The sequence below is a fragment of the Pongo pygmaeus genome, chromosome 3 (assembly GCF_028885625.2).
Source record: "Pongo pygmaeus isolate AG05252 chromosome 3, NHGRI_mPonPyg2-v2.0_pri, whole genome shotgun sequence".
Taxonomy (NCBI): domain Eukaryota; kingdom Metazoa; phylum Chordata; class Mammalia; order Primates; family Hominidae; genus Pongo; species Pongo pygmaeus.
The window spans coordinates 5,865,018-5,886,684 of NC_072376.2; the positions used below are offsets into that span (position 1 = coordinate 5,865,018).

A 21,667-nucleotide genomic window follows, 5' to 3' on the forward strand; every position below is an offset into this window, starting at 1 on the left:
CCTTGCTCCTCAGGCTACCTCTATACCCAGCGAGGGCCTGCACAGGCCGGGTGCTTGGGACGGGTCCTTTAAGGAATGGACAGCACTTTGGAAACAAACAGGCCCAAGATACCATTTCTCCCCTTGAGGGAATTCAGGAGGGCCAGGTGGAGGCACTGATGGAAATAAAACTCAAGGGCAGGGCCATCAGGGAAGGCTGGAAAGCAGGACAAGAGGACTCAGCCGGGCCGTGAAGAAGTTGGCAGAGAAGAGCGTGAAGAACAGGCAAGGGCTGAGAAACGCTCTGAAAACACAGGGAAAAGCCAGTCTTACCAATCAATTAGGTAGATATCTGGAGTTAGGTTGTTCTTCTTGAAATGGGCAAATAATTTCGGCAAATTTTCTTCAAAGAATACCTCAAATGCAGCAAAATAAGTCAACATCTAGGGAGATAATATGAAATTTACTCAGAAACTATCTGCACAAGTTTCCAATTTACAAAAAAGTCAATATATGTATATCTTCAGACTCTAACAATTACCTTCTTCTGTAATTACTAATACACTTTGAATGGCAACTTATTGTAGGTACTATACAAATTATAAACAAGCACTATTTCTAATCTTCACAATGACATCAATAGCTACACCTCATCTTCTTCAATTCATAGAAAAGGGAACTGAAACCCAAAGCAGTTACGGAACTTGCCGAATAAGGGCACAGGCTTTGTGTGTGGTGAAGCTAGGAATGAATTTGTGCCTGTCCCGCTGCAAAGGTGGAGCCTGTAAAGACTCACTCTTTCCTAAAAACCAGGAATGTATGAATGTGTAAAAGTATCTGGAGGCCGGGTACAGTGGCTCACACCTGTAATCTCAGCACTCTGGGAGGCCGAGGCGGTTGGATCACGAGGTCAGGAGATCGAGACCATCCTGGCTAACACGGTGAAACTCTGTCTCTATTAAAAATACGAAAACGAAAAATTAGCCAGGCGTGGTGGCGGGCGCCTGTAGTCCCAGCTAGTCGGGAGGCTGAGGCAGGAGAATGGCGTGAACCCGGAAGGCGGAGCTTGCAGTGAGCCAAGATGGCACCACTGCACTCCAGCCTGGGCGACACAGCAAGACTCCGTCTCAAAAAAAAAAAAAAAAAAAAGTATCTGGAAAAGCAGGCATGCCTCATCCAACCCCTAGCACTTCCAGGGGGCTACGCGACTCATGTCTGAGTCAAGGGCAGCACCCCTCCAGCTGAGAGAGGCACACCTTTGAATGCAACGAGGGGGAAACACTACAGGGAAAGGAGGAAAGGAGGAAAGGAGGGCATTATAGCCGTAGTTGATGGAACTTGCTTTCCAGTGGTTGACGGTTTTTTAAGGAAACAAAACGTACAAAGCTGGGAAGCAGTGCTGACAGCAGAAAGAACTCCAGCTGGACTGGGGGCAGCACCCATCTGATGGTGGCCCAGTTCTGCTCCAGTGCTCACCACCTGGGTGCCTGGGGGCAGATCACAACTCTGGTGTCTGTGCATCCGAAGGAGGGGCTCTACTGTAGACGGTGGCTCCCAAAAGGGAGTGATTTTGCCTCTAAGGGAACATTGGTCAATGTGAAGATACTTCCGGTCGTCACAACTGGGGGCAGGTGCTGCTGGCACGGGGATGTGGAGGCTGGGAAGCTGCTTAGCATGCTCCAGCGCACAGGACATCCCCCCAGCAGAGTCACACAGTCCCCCCAGCAGAGCCACACAGTCCTAAGTTCAACGGGGCTGCCGGGGAGAAAACCTGCTGGTGTCGTGAAGACCCCACTCAACATTATGACTCTATGGTTTCTCCTTAAAAATACAAGCTACGATTCCTAAGCACAATTTCTACCACATTTCCAAAGAGAAAGCTGGGGTCTTATCTTTAAAATCAGCAGAAATTTAGATGGGAATCATTTATTTATTTATAAAAAGACAAAATTAAATTTACATGCAGGAATTATTTCCAGGAATTAATATCACAAGCAACGTAAGGCCAGTATATACTGTGCCAATGAGTTATTTCAAGAGTAAGAACGCTTCCTCAAGATTTATTTTCCGTTTCTGACCATTACTTTTCTTGGAAAGGTAAGTTTTTACCTGATTATGAAAGTCATATCTGTAAACACTCACTGTAGATAACTTAGGAAACATATAAACACTATTAATCCATCATTCAAAAATCTATAAACACTAGTAATTCTGTGGCATATTTCCTTTTATTGTTAAATACAATAGTCACTATAGTTTACGTTTTATCTTACATACACTGAATTAACATCCTGAACACTTTCTCACAATGCAACTCTTTGCAAGCATCACTACTGATCACTAACCAAATTTTAATTTACCATTCTGCATTCTTCTAACCCCATTTTCAGCTTTTCTCACATTTACAATTGTAAATAAGTATGCAATGACTATCTTTGTGCATAATGCTTTGTCCACATTTATGACTTTCTTAGAAGTGATTCTTATGAGCAGAACTGCACACCAATGCTATTTACAGCTATTGATACTTAATACCAAGTTGTCTTCCAAAAGGACTCTGCCAATTTACAGTCCCAGTAACAGCTACCAAATTTACCAACTTTTTTTTTTTTTTTTTTTTTTTTTGAGACGGAGTCTCGCTCTGTCGCCCAGGCTGGAGTGCAGTGGCGCAATCTCGGCTCACTGCAAGCTCTGCCTCCCAGGTTCACGCCATTCTCCTGCCTCAGCCTCCCGACTAGCTGGGACTACAGGCGCCCGCCACCACGCCCAGCTAATTATTTTGTATTTTTAGTAGAGATGGGGTTTCACTGTGTTAGCCAGAATAGTCTCGATCTCCTGACCTCGTGATCCGCCCTCCTCGGCCTCCGAAAGTGCTGGGACTACAGGCGTAAGCCACAATGCCCGGCCAACCAACAGCTTTTAAATACTTTATGTATGTACTATCTGAGCAAGACATACTCAGTAAACCTTAAGATATCAAGGAAGAAATACTACCTAGATGATCTAAAGTATTCGATCATTTTAGCCTTGAAGTACTGGTAATAGTTATCAGCAAATCAAGACAATGATGGCCGGGCGCGGTGGCTAACGCCTGTAATCCCAGCACTTTGGGAGGCCGAGGCGGGTGGATCACTTGAGGTCAGGAGTTCAGGACCAGCCTGGCCAACATGGCAAAACCCCATCTCTACTAAGAATACAAAAAATTAGCCTGGCATGGTGGCAGACACCCGTAATCCCAGCTACTAGGGAGGCTGAGACACGATAATCACTTGAACCCAGGAAGCGGAGGTTGTAGTGAGCTGAGATCGCACCATTGCACTCCAGTCGGGGTGAAAGAGCAAGACTCTGTCAAAAAAAAAAGAAAAAAAAAAAAAAAACCCTGATGGGTTTGTTAAATTGGTGACTTCCATGCTACAGAAAGAACAAAGGCTTAGGAACCAGAACAGATTCAAATCTCAGCTCCTCCACTTACCAGATGCATGCCTTGAACGAGTCCCTTCACTCTGAGCCTTATCTCCTCACCTGAACTGCGCAGAGGGCTTATCTGGGAGGCATGTAAACCCTACCCCCCACTGTCACCGCCTCCCACTTATGCAGTGTCATAAAGACTAGAGCAGTCCACTAAACAAATGGCTGCCTTTTAAAAAATAAAGGAGTATGGTCTTCAGCGTGTCTCCTTTCTCCCGAGCGTGGGCACACTTCACAAAGCAGGGTGACAATGAGCAGCAACACAGCTCGATTACGACATGTTCTATCTAACAGGCCCAAACATGGGCACTGCCATCAAGCTGTCACTTTGACATCCAGTATGTATGTTTAAGCAGGAGCCACACTTTTTCCTTCATTAAAAGAATACATTTTCAAAAATACAGGTAATGTTTTTCTGAGAGAACGTATTAAGAAACCCAGACATATGGCTACTAACCATGTCTTTTTAAGCTTCCATGCAATACCCTGCTCAAAATCATCCTCCATCTTACAGTGCTGCTTACTCTAAACATCTCTTCACAGAGAGAAAATGTATTCTTTTTTTCCACTGAAAACACAGACGAGTAAGCGACTCTTGACGTTTAAAGACACAGTACCCAGGGCCCGAACACAGAGGATACTCACAAGGCCATGGTCCACTCTGAAAAATGCCATTTGACAGGGTTTATTCAAAAGGTTAGAAAAAGCAATAAAGGCATCTGCAGTATCTAAGTTCAAGATCAACACTGCCGCTATGAAGGACATGCCCTGGACCTGAGAGAGGAGAGAAAGGCACGTTAAAATCACAGTGGCCACAGGGTCACTGTAGTGTGTTCATTTTAGCAAAGACAAACCTACCACCCTCACACTAGAAGTGTCCCTAGAGCCACCCCACTCCACCGGCCACCCAACGCTGAACTGCCCTCACTCAGAACCACCACTCTGCCACGCCAGCCACCTGGCCTGCTGCTCTCCTTCAGTCCCCACCCCTGCTCCCACCCCCTAAATGGAAAACCCTAAACCAGCCCTCTTAGGCCCACGGCATCTGAGATACTGCTCTTTCCTATGTCCAGTGTCCCGGTGCTGTAGACATGTGTATCTATCTCAATAAGCTTAATATCAAACCATGCATGCGCACACACATCCGCGAAGCCGCAGAAGTATCAGCAGTGCTTTTTAATGGTTGCTGCTTTTAACGTGGTTAAGGCTTCTTTGATTTAATGTTGGAAAAAAGTCACATGCCAAAAATGAAAACTGCATTCGATTAAAATGTGATTAATGCCCCAGAGCAGCCACGACAGCTCAATTTCTTTAAGAGGAAGCTGAGTCAACTCACTTACCACGAGACTTTTCATACTCCTCGGCAAAAACGAAGGCACTGGCATGACATTTGCAGCTAACACGTGCTGGACAATATCTGACTTTCTTTTTAGATAACAACATTATAAAATACTGAGAAACTTCACTTACATAACCCACATCTGGCCGGTAACAAGTATAAGCGCCCAAAATACTGTGCAACATGTCATGATATGGACCACCCTAAAAGGATCAACACAGCAAAAACAACACATGCATGAGTACTGTTAGTGCTCAGAAGAACATCTGATACTACTACTGCTGCCGCTGCCACTCCTGCTATTTTCAGCATTATGAAATATGCCAAGCATGATGCCAGCAGCTCTATATGCATATGGAATTTAACAAATTACCCATTCACAGCTAGGGAAGTCTGCAGCTCACGCTATGGAACTGCTCTGAAAAGAAGCTGGAGGGCCAGGCAGGAGCATCACCCTGGACAAATATCCTTTATTTGGCTCCTGCTGTATAACTGTGTTCCCTTTCAAAGCCCACCAGGAGAGCCAGGTATCCGGGGGCTCTTCAAAGCAGGTGACTACTCAGTGTCACTCAGGCCGTCTCCCGCTGTGCCCCACACCCTGACTATCCTTTCTGCCTCTCTTCCCAGGCTTATCACTCTCCTTGTTTCTGTTGGTTTTCTGAATGGCAAGTTTAGGAAATACACTCTTCTAAGTCCTGGTGGCTACCATTTTGTTTAAACATTCTCCCAGCTCTTCCACCCCTCTAACATTTCCACTTGCTCTTATAACTGCTTCCAAAAATTCAATTGTTGGAATTATTTCCCAAATGGAGCATAGAAGAAAGTGCAGAGATGCCTCATGCTGAAGTTAGCATGTGAGAAGATACAACAAAAGGACAGGTTCAGTCCCAAACACTGTCTATGTCTACCACGTGCCTACATTTAACACAAGGAATAAAAATCACACATGGTGAGAGATAAGAAGTCACTCCACAGGGGACCACAGGTAGCTTACATAAGAATGCCATGGCCCAGACCATCATATTCTAGCATGTGAAAAAAGCTAAGTAAAAGAAAAGACAGTTCCAAATCACAGAGGGACAAAAGGAAAAATAGCAATGAGAGGGTAAAAATGTCAACATCCAGGCCTTAGGGTCGGGGTGACGGTCTGCAGTGGCACCAAATGCCAGTCTAAGGACTAGTGTGACTGTAACAAAGTTTTATCCAGGCCGAGGCTAAACAAGAAAACAAGAGAATTACACTGAATTTCTCTTAAAGCTAAATGTTTTTAACTTCAAAGGTTTTCTACCATTGTAATTTCGATCCTTCCATCTCACTTTGGTGCTAAATGTCATTTCTTAAATGAAAAAAATGATGCGACTGGGCGCAGTGGCTCAAGCCTATATTCCGAGCACTTTGGGAGGCTGAGGTGGGCTGATCACGAGGTCAGGAGTTCGAGACCAGCCTGGCCAACATGGTGAAACCCCGTCTCTCCCCAAAATACAAAAATTAGCTGGGCATGGTGGTGGGCGCCTGTAATCTCAGCTACTAGGGAGGCTGAGGCAAGAGAATCACTTGAACCCGGGAGGCGGAGGTTGCGGTGAGCCGAGATCATTCCATTCCACTCCAGCCTGGGCAACAAGAGCGAAACTCTGTCTCAAAAAAAGAAAAAATAATAAATGACCTTAACTGCTTTTGGACATCTCAGTTCCCCACTCTCTGTCTCAACTGTTCTTTGCTTTCTTTTTAGTAAACTCGATCTCTGCTCATTAGAAAGGTTACTAAGCTACTTTCTACCAGGGCTGAGAGATCTCTACATTGGATTGAAAGACCTGGAAAGAAACTTCTTTGGCCTCCGCCCACCACCTCTTTCATCATACACTTCTGCCACCACCTGGTAGGATATGGCCCTTTGACCTCTGGTTGGATTTAGTTGTCTTTCAGTTTCAAATTACGTTCAAAGAGATTTAATAACAGCAAGCACTGTTATCTGCCAAGTACTGTCAACGGCCCTGTTAGGCCGGTATGATCACCCTGTTACAGATGAACAAACTAAGGCTCAAAAAGATGGATTTGCCCAAAGCTAATGAGAAGGCAATCTGTGATGAAAGCCCAAATTTGTTTGAAGTCAAAGGTGAAACTCCTTTCCAGAAAGCTGCCTCTCCTGGATCCCTCTGAGAGCCTGGTGAGAAAGCACGTGAACCGTGGGTGAAGGGTGGTGAAGGGCCTTTTGGGCTGGGGTAAGAAAGCCTTTCCCCTCCAAGGGCAAGAAACAGGAGCAGCTCCAAGAGGGCGATGCAGGGGCTGCAAAGCATGGAGTGCACTGAGGCCTATGGAGACGAACTGGGGGAAAAGGGCAGAGAAGCTGAAATCTGCCCTGTGGGAGAAGCAGGGTTCCAGGAACCAGGCTCCCAGCTAAGTCAACCGCCTGCTGCAAGCCAGTGGGGTGCTCACTGGGCTCACGCACCAGACACCAGGACCAAAGCTGCTGGTAGCTTTGTAGATTCCCTCTTTCCTCTTCTGAAAAGATTTCTGAAGACCCACATGGAAATCCACAAAGGTGAGAACCTGACTGAGTAAAGGCAGTAAGAACAGACGAGAGACAGATGCAGAGGTATTCTGCAAGAACAACTGCCCCCGCAAAAAACCCGTTATAGATAAGAAAGGGGTCAAAAGACCCCCAGATCAACATCTGCTGGCTCAAAGAATAGAAGGTCTTTAAAGAGTTCAGCTCAGATGACCCCACAACCTACTGCTGGCAGCCCTGTCCTGCACTCAGATGCCCAGGAGGAGGCTCCACTCTGCTTTTCCTGCCACCTAAGGAGCCTGTCCTATCTCTCACAGCAGGCCTCTGTCCCTCAGCAGCACTGCTCTCCTGGTCCACCTGCTCAGAAACCTGTCACCCCGGCTTGGCCACCCACCCAGGCTGCCAGGGATTTCCCTTTCTCACACAGGTTCACTGCACTGGGCTCATCTGAGCCGAAGCCCATCACACCGACATGGCCTTGCTGAGCGCAGACTGCTACACACAGTCCTGAGAGCAGAGGAGTGTCCAAGAAAGCGCCAGCAGACACAGCCACCCATAGGGACCCTCTCAGACCAGACCTACAGGGGCCCCGAGACATGTATCCCAAGAGGAAGACAGAATCGTCTTTTGGAGCACAAGTATGGACATAGTAAATATTTGTTGGAAAGGATCAGTTACACTTATTTTAAAAAGTCTAAATGTATTTAACAGTAACATCCACCCTACCTCCTAACACCCCCAAAAACCCAAGTATCTTTCAAACTTGACAACAAATATACGCAGTTCAGCATCTATGAATTTTAGACAAAACATACTTGAAAGCAACAAGTCACCACCACTTACTTGCTGGAAAATGCAGAGATTAGGAAACGTTCTAGAAATGTCCAGTTTAATAAGCTCCAGACTGGCTTCTCTGTCTGCTGCTGAAAAACCAGCATCTGTCAAAAGATGCCAAAAATCATTACATTCCTCAAGGGCACGAATGTAGGACAACTATGAGCCTTTGAAGTTTTACAAGAACAAAACACGGAAAAAAGTTCTTCAGAAGCACACTGACCTAATCACATCTTGACTCAGAGTGCAGCTTCGGAGTATTTAACAGATTGTAGGGTTTCTTAGAACAAAATATTTTACGGCACCAGCTAATTCTAGATTATCATTAAATATTTTCTAGAGTCTGAAATCAAAATCTAACATTTTGCCTCTCACCAATAACAATCAGTGGAAAGCAAGGACAAGTAGGAGAATAAACACAAAGAAACTCCAAGCATACACACACACACACACACACACACAATCACTGCTCGATCTCAAACATCTTCAGTGTAAACTCACTAGATGTAGAAACTATTGCGGTATTATACTCATGTAATATTTCTTTTTTCTTTTATCTTTTTGTAGCGACAGGGTCTTTCTTTGTTGCCCAGGCTGGCTTTGAACTCCTGGCCTTATCTGCCCACCTCAGCCTCCCAAAGTGCTAGGATTACAGGCACGAGCCACTGTGCCCAGCCAGTGTATAATATCTCTAACAAGTAATCATAAATAATTTGTTTTATACTTTTTAGAATTCTAATACCACAAAGACTGTAAAAATGATCAGTAAAATCATGTACTTCTTAACCAACAGAAGTAATCATCCTTGTGTGTTATGGAGAATTCTAAAGGCATAATCCAGCAAACATGCAGTGTTCTTGTCTCTGTAATTCTGAGCTCCTTTATAAGCCAGTATTCAACTAATCCCAGACACCAGGCTACTGGAAGTCACGTGAACAACTTTAAAGGGAATGACACTGGTTATGACCGGCCCTCCAGCATGTCAGGACACAAACACCTCTCAGGAACTGGGATGTTCTATTTCTTGTTTTTTTTTTTTTTTTTAGAGGGAGTCTTGCTCTGTCACCTAGGCTGGAGTGCAGTGGTGAGACCTTGGCTCACTACAACCTCCACCTCCAGGGTTCAAGCGATTCTCCTGCCTCAGCCTCCCGAGTAGCTGGGATTACAGGTGCACATCACCACGCCTGGCTAATTTTTGTTTTTTCTTGAGACTGAGTCTCACTCTGTTACCCAGGCTGGAATGCAGTGGCGCGGTCTTGGCTCACTGCAACCTCCACCTCCCGGGTTCAAGTGATTCTCCTGCCTCGGCCTCCCGAGTAGCTAGGATTACAGGCACCCACCACCACGCCTGGCTAACTTTTGTGTTTTTAGTAGAGACGGGGTCTCGCCATGTTGACCAGGCTGGTCTCGAACTCCTGACCTTGTGATCCACCCGCCTCAGCCTCCCAAAGTGCTGGGATTACAGGTGTGAGCCCCTGCACCTAGCCTAATTTTTGTATTTTTAGTAGAGACGGGGTTTCACCATGTTGGCCAGGCTGGTCTCAAACTCCTGACCTCAGGTGATCCATCTACCTCGACCTCCCAAAGTGCTGGGATTACAGGCATGAGTCACCACACCCGGCCAATTTCTTATAAAAAGTTTTTACCTTTAATTTTTGCTAAAACAAAACAAAACAAAAAAAAACCTTTTCTCGTGGAGCTTTTTATGAATCCACAATAATCTCTACTGTAGTTAACGTCACCTTTCTTCACTATGTAATAAAGAATGACAAACATAATTGACCACAGAAGTCCGCTGGTTTTAGAAGACATTCTACCTTCGTTCTCCACTTCAGAGCCTCCCGTGCTAAGGGACCGCCACCTCTCCTTGGCTCGGGCAAGACAGATGTCAAAGAGCTCTGGAAGAAAAGCCTCTGGGTAAGTGTTATGTGCACATGTATTTTTCGTCAAAACCATCACAGAACACAGTACTATTTCCTCCAAATACTGAAGTTCAACTATAATAGGCTTAATGCACACTTAACAGGCTACTTAAACAATTCCCCCCAACTTGGCCTGAAAGTTATTTTATTGTTTAAAGACACAGCCTGAAACAAAGAAAGATTACACACATCACCGCTATTTAGTTCTCTGACACAGCCCACCCACAAAACTGCCTTGTTTTGGTCTTTGTGACTTGTCTACTGCCTCTCCCAGACCGCGAGATCCCTGGGGCAAGACGGTGAAGCTCTCTCACTCCCTCTGTATCCAAAACACACAGCAGTGGAATTGACACAGAGCAACCCAATCAAGGAATGTCTCACTGACGGAGGGAAAGAAGGACCAGCAGAGAATCATTAGGTTTCAAGTAAGGACATGATGCAATTGTCCGCACACGGCACAGGCCTCGTCTTGCTGCCTGGCAGTGGAGCAGGGGTGGGGGGAGATCCCAGGAATACACAGAAGCTTCAAAAAACAGGGCTCTTGCTGGCAGAGAAGGATCACGACAGCCTCCAAATCTCCATATTTAGAACTTATTTTTGTGACAGCTCTCTTCGGGTGGTCTGGTAATAGTTAAACAATACGACTTCACTAGCATACACAGACCTCCATGGGTATATCCGTGCCCCATTCTACTTTCAAGGACAAGTGTGAAGGCTGAACCCACAGAGCTCCTTCTCAGCGCCCTGTTCCCTGACACAGCCCAGTCTCAGGTGCTTCCTGGTCATCTGGCTTTTTCTTTTTTTTTCCGAGATGGAGTCTTGCTCTGTCGCCCAGGCTGGAGTGCAGTGGCGCGATCTTGGCTGACTGTAACCTCTGCCTCCCGGATTCAAGCAATTTTCTTGCCTCAGCCTCCTGAATAGGTGGGATTACAGGTGCACACCACCGCACCCAGTGAATTTTTTTTTTTTTTTTTTTTTTTTTTTTTTTCAGTAGAGATGGGATTTGGCCGTGTTGGCCAGGCTGGTCTCAAACTCCTGACCTCAGGTGATTCCCCCCGGGCCACAACCTCCCAAAGTGCTGGGATGACAAGCGCCAGCCACTGCACCTGCCACTTCTCTGGCTCTGATGTTCCTGATCAGCTCCCAGATGTCTCAGATTACACACAATCACTTGTCTATCACTGAGACTTTTATTGCAGCTACCCATGGAATTTTTAGCACTTTATTTTTCCCATCATTACTTCTGGAAAATACAGCAGAGCACATCTGCCTTCTGGGCAGTGCACACTATTTTATTAAAATGTAATCCAAAATCTAGTTTCGCTACTATAGTATCAGTGTCCAAAGCAGTAACTCAGCACGTGTGCTCCCAGGACAATCCCACACTGCCCTGAGCTGGCGCCTCACGCACCTGGCGGCACTTCCACCTGCTGTCAGCCTCTAGGAGGCCAGCCAAGCTTTGGTCATTTTGGCAGGAGGTGGACGAAAACCACTGTGTGGCCACGGCCACCAGGGAATCACTTCCCAAGTGAGGCATTTGACAGTTAAGTCACAGAGGCTGCCAGCCTCGGGGTTCAATGGGTCAAAGTGTCAAAGAGTTTTAAGTCTCCGCCATGGCTTTATTGGTGTGTATCTGGGGAATGCTGGAGGCTGGACAGCTACCACACCTTCTTCCCAGACCCCCTGCTCCAATGTCAAAGTACAAGATTGACTGGGGCCCTAAAAGTGAAGTTTTAATAGTACTATTAGGTTGACTTTCACTAAGTTTCCAATTGTACAACCACAAGAGCAAAACCTTAGGGCTCTCCAAGTCAGAACACGGGCTTTAGGATTAGCCTGGGCCTAGGATCAGCATCCTGGCCCCACACACACGAGCCAGAGACCTGGGCACAGTCCTAGCCTTTCCAGGATGCTGAGCCTTCTCTAGAGGAAAATGAAGTCAAGGTCGCACTGTCAATATTAAATAAGATCCATAAGTAAAGAACCTAATATGATGCTTGGTACTCAGCAACCAAGTTTGTTTGTGTTCTTACACTGGCTTGGAAATGTAGTAAAACCGAGATTAAGCAGGACCCAATAAGGCAGCATTCATTCACACAGCAGGTATTTCTTAAGGGCCTGCCACATGCAGAGACCCAGGCTGGGTAAGGGTGAAAAGGTAGAGAGCACAGCAGGTGAGGGCCCAGCTTCCTGAGCACCAGTGCTAGTGGGGGCCACTGACACTACCCGGTTCACAATACAAGACAGACACAATGTACGCAAATCGAGCCAATACCAAGGTTTGGATAAATGTCTAAGACTCATGTCTAAACATGTAACTGACTCGTCAGCGGTTTAGCCCAATCAAAACAATATGGTCCATAGGTTTTAATTTAAATAAAATCCACCCAGGCATCAGTGAGAAGCAAAAATTAAACACACACACAAAGTACTGTGCATTCCATCCAATCTGCAGAGACAAGAGTTTAGAAATAAATGCTCAGTAATTTCTCCAAACCTCAACTTCTGAGGATGCTTTTAAAAAACCATTTCCACAAGTTAAACGTTATTCATCTTCTCACACAGAGATGTTAAAACAAAATCTTGGTAGGTATGGATTTAGCCAAAGGAGGGAGTTCCGGGCCCCCACGTTCCTCCGTAGGACGGCACCACACAGAAGCCAGTCACCAGCCAGCTGGCTGACGCTCCGTGAGGGGAGACCCTGCCTGGGGTGAGGCTAAGATAGCCTGTCAAGATAAGAACAACAATCAAAACCCCAACTAGAGAGCGAAGACACAAATCAACTGTTTAAACTCAAGGCCTTCATGAGCATAAAAACCACATCATCAACTCCCCAGCAGGTCCTAGGCCCAAGAAAGAGCAGGAAGGCAGCCCCGTCTTTCCACAGCTCAGACCGCAGGCAGGGAGGCAGAAGCGAAAAGAATGGCTGCCAGTATTAATTACTTAATTTGAAGTCTGTGGGCTCCTGGCACCTATTTCACTCTGGACGCGCTGCAGAGTGCTCAGGACGCCTGGGGAAGTGAATTCAGCCTGAGGGAGGAGGTGTACATGCAAACTGAGTAGATGCAATACAGCAAGAGATCGGTAAGCATGGTTCTCACCCAGCCAACAAACTCCCAGAGCCCCAAGGACCCCAGTACCAGCACAGTATGTTGTCCCCTCCAAGGCTGCCTGAAAAAAAATCCCACAAAATACCAACAGACACCCCAGTACAATAAACACCCTCACAGCAAGAACCACCTGTCCCTTCCACACTCACGTCCCAGGCAAGCCTTGCCTTCCTAGGACTTTGATCTGCGAAGCTCAGGCACCTCCCGGATGCTCTAAGCCCTGTCTTCCAAGCCCCCTCTATTTAAGAGCTCCTGAGCTGAGCTGTCAGGTAACCGGAGTGTACAGCACTAAACCCAGGCTTCCCAACTGCCCCTCTCTCCGGAAGGACACAGTCTCCTGGTCTCTCAAAAGACACAGATTCGTGGCAATGGCTGCCATTCTTTCCAACAGGGCAAAAGGGAGAGAAGAAGCCATAGGGCCTGGAGGCGGACTCCCCAGGATCATGCAGGCCACTCACCGTGGGTGATATTTAACTCGTTGCCAATGGCTAAGCTCCAGACTTTGCCTCTCACACTTGGAGGGATTCCCTGCCACCATAAATCTCGAACTTTTCTAGAGCACCACCTGGACAAAAATGGAAGCAAGAGTTTGAGTTTGTTCTACACAAAGACATTTGTCTACCTGTGTGCCTAGCCCCGAACCACCAAGAGCTGGGACGCACCAATGCATCAGGCACAGCCCCTGCTCTCAGGAAGCTTAGAGTCCAGGGCTCTGTAAAGATCAAATCAACAATCCCCTTCTGCTGGCAGCTGCCATGGCAGGTATGGAAGAGCACAGCATAGCGCAGGGCACCACGAACCGGAGGCCCAGGCACACTCTGGAGCCAAGTTCTGAAGGAGCTGAGCACATGAAGGATGGGAAGGACTTTCTGAGCAGAAAACACAGGAAAAAGCAATGGCCTGGCCTCCTACAGGAACAGCACATAGCTGGGAGTGGGTGAGGAGTGCCAGGCGGCACTGCAGCAGCACTGGAGACAGAAGCAGACCCCAGCAGAGAGTCAGCAGACGGCCGTCGCACCGCCAATACATGCCCAACACCCAGAAGTCAGCTGGCAAGTTCTAACTGCGGAGAAGAACTGCTGACTTAGAACTTTCTAGACTGTACAGAGTCCTTCAGCTCTGCTGGGACATGGAACACACACTGCCAACAGCCTGGGCAAACCAGGCCCCCGTGGTGCCTCTGAACGCAGCATCGTGGGGAGCACAGGCTTGAGGCTACAGAAAGCAGGCTGCATCCTAACTCCATCCTCACCTGTGGAATCCGGACAAATGATCTCTCCTCTCTGAACCTATACCACCCTCTCGAAAGTCAAGACGATGAAACCTACACCCAAGGGCTACTGTGAGGATGAAGTGAGATAAAGTACAAAAGCACCGAGAACAGTGCCAGGCAGCATCTGTGTGCAGTCAACGGGAGCTGCTGCGGGTCGGCATGCAATGCATTCAGACCACATCCAACCCAGGGCCCTGTAGGACGGACCAGAGTGGTCTCCCTCGGTGGGAGCAGCAAGCATTCTGAGAACCTCTGTTCTTGTTACTAGATCCCATGCAAGAACCGGTATAAAGTGTTTCCTGACAGCATCAAGCCTTTTGAGGACACTGCCTTAAAAAGCATGCTCTGAGCATATTTTCCTAGTGGAGACCATGAGCAGGGCCGCGTGACCCCTGCAGTGCTGACACGTGGGATGAGAGCAGAAGGGAAGCTGGCATCCAAGCTCCCCAAATGCCTCTGTGCACAGCCCTAGAACTTCTGCCCGCACACTGGCCCCCACCATTCTGAACACGAGAATAAAAACAAGACCCACAGCTGCCCCTCAGATGTAAAGAGGGCAGCAGCTGCCAGACTCTGCCGGGTGCATTCTACTGCACACTGGGGTCACTATCCTCAAAGAGAGGAAGACAGAGGCCTGAACAGATAGCTGTGTGCACACAGAACCACAGGGCCCTAGAGCCAGGGTGGGGGCAGCCAAGTCTTCCCTGAGCTTTGGAGAGCACACAGGAGTTTGCTGGCTGAGGAGGTACAGGACAAGAGCACTCCAGACACAGGGCATGGAACATGTGAGGCCCCAGGTTTAAAAGCAGCACCTATGGGGGGCTCCCTAGGGAGAGGGCTCTGTCCAAGTGGAGGAGAGGCGTCCGAGGGTGAGGCTGCTGAGGAAGGCAGGCCACCTCACTAAGGGTGTTGCCTGCTAAGGGTTCAAACTGTGTACTGACAGTCACAGGAAGTTACTGAAATTCTAGGTAAGGGAGGGGACACCGACTCATGCTTTAGCAGCTGGCTCAGGAGATGAGAAGAAGGTGAACTGGAAGGGAGGGGAAGGGGCTATCACAGTCTCCAAGCAAGGGATGGCGCAGGCTGAGCCAGGGCAGAGGGAAGGAAGATGATGCAACTTCAACTCGCTGCATCCAGGGTGTCACTGCCGGCTATGACGACTACAGCTGTGGCCCACAGATTCTAGAAAGAAATGCTCTGCAGTTCAGCCGCACCCAGAGCCACATCTTACATTGTTTCCCAGTTAGGTAAGATCTCATTATTCCAGGTGAGCACAGCGTTTCCAATGCTTTCCTCGACTCTGCATCTTTCTTCCAGCTGCTTCTTCCTCCGCTGGGCTTCTTTCAGCTCTAGAAATCACAATTTAGAAAAACAACAATCTACTAACTGATATGGACCATTTCCAGGCAAGGTGATTTTCCTGTCACACTGCGAACACACCAGGAAAACCGCCCTGAAGCAGAGCGAGCATCAGCTCCAGCGCTCACTTCGCACCCGATGGACTCCAGAAGGCTCAGGCATTATCCACCCTTTAGTAAGCTTGCAAAGTATAACATCTAGACAGGAAAGTAGACAAAGAAGAATACGATTCAGCTGGCCAGGCGCGGTGGCTCACGCCTGTAATACCAGCACTTTGGGAAGCCAAGGCGGCCGGATCACCTGAGGTCAGGAGTTCGAGACCCAGCCTGGCCAAAGAGACGGTGAAATCCTGTCTCTACTAAAAATGCAAAAATTAGCTGGGCATGATGGCAGGGGCCTGTAGTCCCAGCTACTTGGGAGGCTGAGGTAGGAGAATTGCTTGAACCCGGGTAACAGAGGTTGCAGTAAGCCGAGACAGCACCACTGCACTTCAGCCTGGGCAACAGAGCGAGACTACGTCTCAAAAAAAAAAAAAAAAGAAAAAAGAAAAAAGAAAAAAAGAACACGATTCAGTTACCACAAAACAGAAAAATCCCTGAAACTACCATCCTGATCAAAACAACCGAACGTTACTGGAACACTGGAAGCCCCTCCTGTGCTCCCAGCCCTATCCCCTTCCAAATGCAGGCTCCATGCTGACTTCTAACAGCTCGAGCATTACTTTTTTTTTTTTTTAGACGGAGTTTTGCTCTGTCACCCAGGGTGGGGTGCAGTGACGCAATCTTGGCTCACTGAAACCTCCGCCTCCCGGGTTCAAGCAATTCTCCTGCCTTAGCCTCCTGAGAAGCTGGGATTACAGGTGCCCACCACCAGGCCCAGCTAATTTTTGTATTTTTAGTAGAGACAGGGTTTTACCATGTTGGCCAGGCTGGTCTCAAACTCCTGACCAACCGCCTTGGCCTCTCAAAGTGCTGGGATTACAGGTGTGAGCCACCACGCCCAGCCTTGAGCATTACTCTTAATCTACAAATAGCAGCTCTGAGAAATACCATGCATTTAGTTTACATATACTTTTTTGTGTATGTGGTCAAATTTACCATTTTAAGTATACAGTTCAGTGGCATTAAGAACATTCATACTGCACAACCACACCACCATCCATCACCAGAGCTTTCTCATTTTCCCAAAGCAGACTGCCCCCATTAAATACTAACTTCCCACTCCCCGTCTCCCCAACCCCGGCACCCACCGTTCTACTTTTTGTCTCTTGAGTTTGACTGCTCTAGGGACCTCACAGAAGTGGACCATACATTATTTGTCCTGTTCTGATTGATTGGTTTCACTTAGGGTATCTTCAAGATTCCTTCATGTGGCCACATGTGCCAGAATTTCCTTCCTTTTTAAGGCCAAATAATATTCCACTGTACATATACACCACATTGTTTTATATATATATATATATATATTTTTTTTGAGACAGAGTCTCGCTCTGTCACCCAGGCTGGAGTGCAGTGGCACGATCTCGGCTCACTGCAACCTCTACCTCTTGGGTTCAAGCGATTCTCCTGCCTCAGCCTCCCAAGTAGCTGGGACTACAGGCATGTGCCACCACACCTGGCTAATTTTTTATTTTTAGTAGAGACAGGGTTTCTCCATGTCGGTCAGGCTGGTCTCGAACTCCTGATCTCAGGTGATCCACCCGCCTCGGCCTCCCAAAGTGCTGCGATTACAGGCGTAAGCCACCATGCCTGGCCTTTCTTATTTTTATTTTTAGAAAGGCAGACTGCCACATGCAGTGCCTTATTTGGATGTGTCTGGAGTCTTGGAAGCTTGATGACTCTACATTCTCCTACAAATGGAGCCTGTTTGGAGGCTCTAGCAGGGGAGTGCAGCTACTCATATACCCTGACTGAAGACCGGTCCTCCTATCAGGGATGGTCATTCTCTTTGACCAAACACACAGCTTCAGGACGGACGCACATGGAGTGCTAGTGGGGAAGGGGACACCGGGCTAGCTGGTAGATCAGCCGAATCAACCCTGGTGATCAATGGAGTGACAGATATGACAGCCAAATCGCCCTCACATCCATGTTATGTATTTTTAAAATCTCCTAGAAAAAAGAGTTTAAGTGTTGCAAGGAAGTTTATCAAAATATCTTCTTGGAAATTTAAAAAACAACCCAGAGAGGGAAAGAAATGTACGTGTCGTTGATGGCTGAAACTTTCTGTAGTCTAGTATTTCTATCTTACACAGCCACTTTTCTCACATCAGTTCCAAGTGCTTTTCTCTTGAATAAAAGCTACCAGGAATGAATAGTAGCCTTCTGCGAGAGACACAGGCACCCTGCTCCAAAGCCTGGGGCTTGACAGCCCGGGGGGCTTCTGGGATGGGAGAGGCCTCCTTGGGAGGGTCCCAGCAAACTCTGCGGTCTCACCGCTTCTCCCCTCTGCCTGCCTCAACGTCCCCCCGAGTCCCTGCAGTCTGCCCACGCCACCCTGCAGCCCCGTTTTCGCTTGTGGGGGCCTTCCGCATGCATTTTTTTTTTTTTTTTTTTTTTTTACTGGAAGACTACAAATTTCAAGGACTGAAGTTCAGGTTCTGTGACTCCAAATGGTAAAAAGAAAATAACCAGAAAGACACAAATTCTGTGCTGCCTGATCTAACCCAGCAAGTGTGAACCCCATTACCTCGCTTTTTGGCCTGAACCACCATTTCTTCATACTGCTGTCTGTGCTTCTGAGCTTCTTCAGCTGGTTTTGCTGGGAGATTTCTTGACAGGAAAGAAATGAGTTTTCACCATTATAAATACCACATAAAAGTCTTTGAGAAAAAAACCTGAAGCATAATTTCCTAAAAAATATAAAGCTCAAACACTAAAAACTCATTAAGATTACACAGTTCTCTCACAAACTTTTATAATACTGTCTTACAAAAACAAAAACAAGTTCACTATAAAACAAATGAATGTGGCTCACGCCTGTAATCCCAGCACTTTGGGAGGCCAAGGCGGGCAGATCACGAGGTCAGGAGATCAAGACCATCCTGGCTAACACGCTGATACCCATCTCTACTAAAAAATACAAAAAATTAGCCGGGCGTGGTGGCGGGCGCCTGTAGTCCCAGCTAATCAGGAGGCTGAGGCAGGAGAATGGTGTGAACCCGGGAGGCGGAGCTTGCAGTGAGCCGAGATCGTACCACTGCACTCCAGCCTGGGTGACAGAGCGAGACTCCATCTCAAAAAATAAATAAATTAATTAATTAAATAAATAAAAACAAATGAATGGGCTGGGCGCGGTGGCTCAGGCCTGCAATCCCAGCACTTTGGGAGGCCAAGGCAGGCGGATCACGAGGTCAGGAAATCAAGACCATCCTGACTAACACATTGAAACCCTGTCTCTACTAAAAAATACAAAAAGTAGCCGGGCGTGGTGGCACGTGCCCGTAGTCCCAGCTACTCAGGAGGCTGAGGCAGGAGAATCGCTTGAACCCAAGAGGCAGAGGTTGCAGTGAGCCAAGATCGCGCCACTGCACTCCAGCCTGGGCAACAGAGACTCCATCTCAAAAAAAAAAAAAAAAACCAAGAAAGAAAGAAAAAAATGAATGATAAAGATTAGCAGGAAGAAAATAATTATCCACAACTGCAACAGTGATAAACACTTAATCTTTTGGTATATTTTCACCCGACACTCCAAAGAAACTTTGATTTGACTGCGATACACTAATAACTGTCAACACCTAATTCTTGAAGCAGGGCGCCCTAACAGCATTTGTTACATGTATGTATGAAGGCATTTCCTGACCAGATTTTTAAAGTGAACAGATTTCATACTAGCTACGTGGTTCATTTGTTTTTTGACACATACACGGATGTGCACCTTAGTTCTAAGCATCTTGGTATACCTTCAAAACCCATTTAAAAAAATACAATTCGTGCTCTCTTTCAGAAGCGTGCTTGTGGCTGTACTGGCACCAGGGTAAAGGGAGAGCAGGAGTGTCTGGCTGCCTGTGTCCCTCACACAACAGGACCCACATTCACTGGGACATTTTAAACAACCATCACTTGCTGCAGGAGACTCCGCCAGTTCACCTTTCAGAGCACGAAAACGACTGGTCTTCAAAGGGCAGAGTCTTTTCCTGATGGCCTCTAACTTTGCAGTCCTCCATTTCTCTCCTCAACATACAATTTTCAAGGACAAGAAAACAGTAGAAGACACATTGCTTCTTTTTTTTTTTTTTGAGACGGAGTTTTGCTCTTGTTGCCCAGGCTGGAGTGCAATGGTGTGATCTTGGCTCACTACAACCTCCGCCTCCCAGGTTCAAGTGATTCTCCTGCCTCAGCTTCCCGAGTAGCTGGGATTATGGCGCCCACCACCACACCTATTTTTTGTATTTTTAGTAGAGACAGGGTTTCACCATGTTGGCCAGGCTGGTCTTGAACTCTGGACCTCAAGTGATCCACCGCCTCGGCCTCCCAAAGTGCTGGGATTACAGGCGTGAGCCACCGCACTCAGCTGACAACTTATTTTTAAATGCTAAAGTAAAAAGAAAAATTACCTGAAAGGAAAATCCTGGTCAAAACTTCTATGCTACAGGACAGTTTTCCAAATTGGTCATTTAATATAATTACAGAACACATGTTAATATAGGGAATAAGAAGTGATTCTGGCTTACTCTTCTTCCCTTTTCTGACCCTAGTTTTTCTCTAACGAAAAGGTGCTTAGCAAGTTGTACTTATTTCCTAAAGCAAACACTCTAAAGAGAGTCTTCTTAAACTCACGCTGGTCTGTCCTCGAGGATGAGTGCGGTGGTGGAAAGTGGTTCAAAGTCAAGATTCTTCCTCACATTCTGCTTTGGAGAGGGTGGCTTGCTAGGTCTTCCAGCCTTGTCTTCATATTCCTAGGACAAAGAAACCAGGGATGACACCAGGTCCTTTCAGATAGGATGAAGTCCTTCGGAAAGCAAGAAAGTTGTTTTGTCATGAAAACTCTTTTAAGCCAATTTCGAGGACAATTCGCCAAAAATTTTTCCTGCTATTCAGAATGAAAAGCTGCTGACTAAAGGGGTCTTTTTGGAGATGGAATCTCGCTCTGTTGCCCAGGCTGGAGTGCAATGGCACGATCTTGGCTCACTGCAACCTCCACCTCCTCGGTTCAAGCGATTCTCCTGCCTAAGCCTCTCAAGTAGCTGGGAATAGAGGCGCCCACCACCACGGCTGGCTAATTTTTTGTATTTTCAGTAGAGATGGGGTTTCACCATGTTGACCAGGCTGGTCTTGAACTCCTGACCTCAGGTGATCCACCCGCTTAAGCCTCCCAAAGTGCTGAGATTACAGGCGTAAGCCACTGTGCCCAGCCTAAAGGGGTCTTAGAGTTCCAAAGCTGAGACCATTGCTTTATGATATGACTGCACGCTTCCCTCGTTGGTGGGGAAATAATAAAGGATCTCATTATCAAAGCAGCCCCTTTGAGGAGGGCCCTCAAACACTGCCTCAGGTCTCCTGACTCCTGGGTAAAAGGCATGTTTTCTCTCTTCTGGACACTGTAAATTTTAACTGATTATTATCATGGCCACTGGGAAGCTGCCACTGCAAACTGTTATGTAAATAGTTTTGCCATGCCCTGGAAATCTAAGAGCAGCCTCCACACCACTGGGTCACCAATTCACCCATGCACTGCAACCACAAGAGCTCATTCACAGCTGGTGACCCACATTCCAAACGCCCAGCTGGAAGAACTCAGGAGAGCCAAACAGGTTGGTGCTTCTGAAATAATGTGTGGGTACTTTGCTCTGTGCAAAATCAAAAAACACAATCATTTAAGATGATTATAGATAATTAAGGAAATATTACAGACAAGGCTCTCAGGACTGCCCCGAAG

General features: G+C 47.0%; 1 protein-coding gene across 4 annotated transcripts in view; it reads right to left on the reverse strand.

Moving 5' to 3' along the window:
• The window catches only part of TBC1D14 (TBC1 domain family member 14), a 120,113-nt gene that overhangs the window by 17,813 nt on the left and 80,633 nt on the right, over positions 1-21,667 (reverse strand). For all 4 annotated transcript variants that reach the window (XM_054484049.2, XM_054484050.2, XM_054484052.2 and 1 more), the window contains 9 exons: positions 20,569-20,687; positions 18,479-18,561; positions 15,663-15,780; positions 13,617-13,723; positions 9,944-10,024; positions 8,136-8,230; positions 4,918-4,989; positions 4,093-4,221; positions 313-422 (listed from right to left, as the gene is read on the reverse strand). In XM_054484049.2, the coding sequence (XP_054340024.1) occupies positions 313-422; positions 4,093-4,221; positions 4,918-4,989; positions 8,136-8,230; positions 9,944-10,024; positions 13,617-13,723; positions 15,663-15,780; positions 18,479-18,561; positions 20,569-20,687 (914 nt within the window). The remainder of the gene's footprint in view (positions 1-312; positions 423-4,092; positions 4,222-4,917; positions 4,990-8,135; positions 8,231-9,943; positions 10,025-13,616; positions 13,724-15,662; positions 15,781-18,478; positions 18,562-20,568; positions 20,688-21,667) is intronic.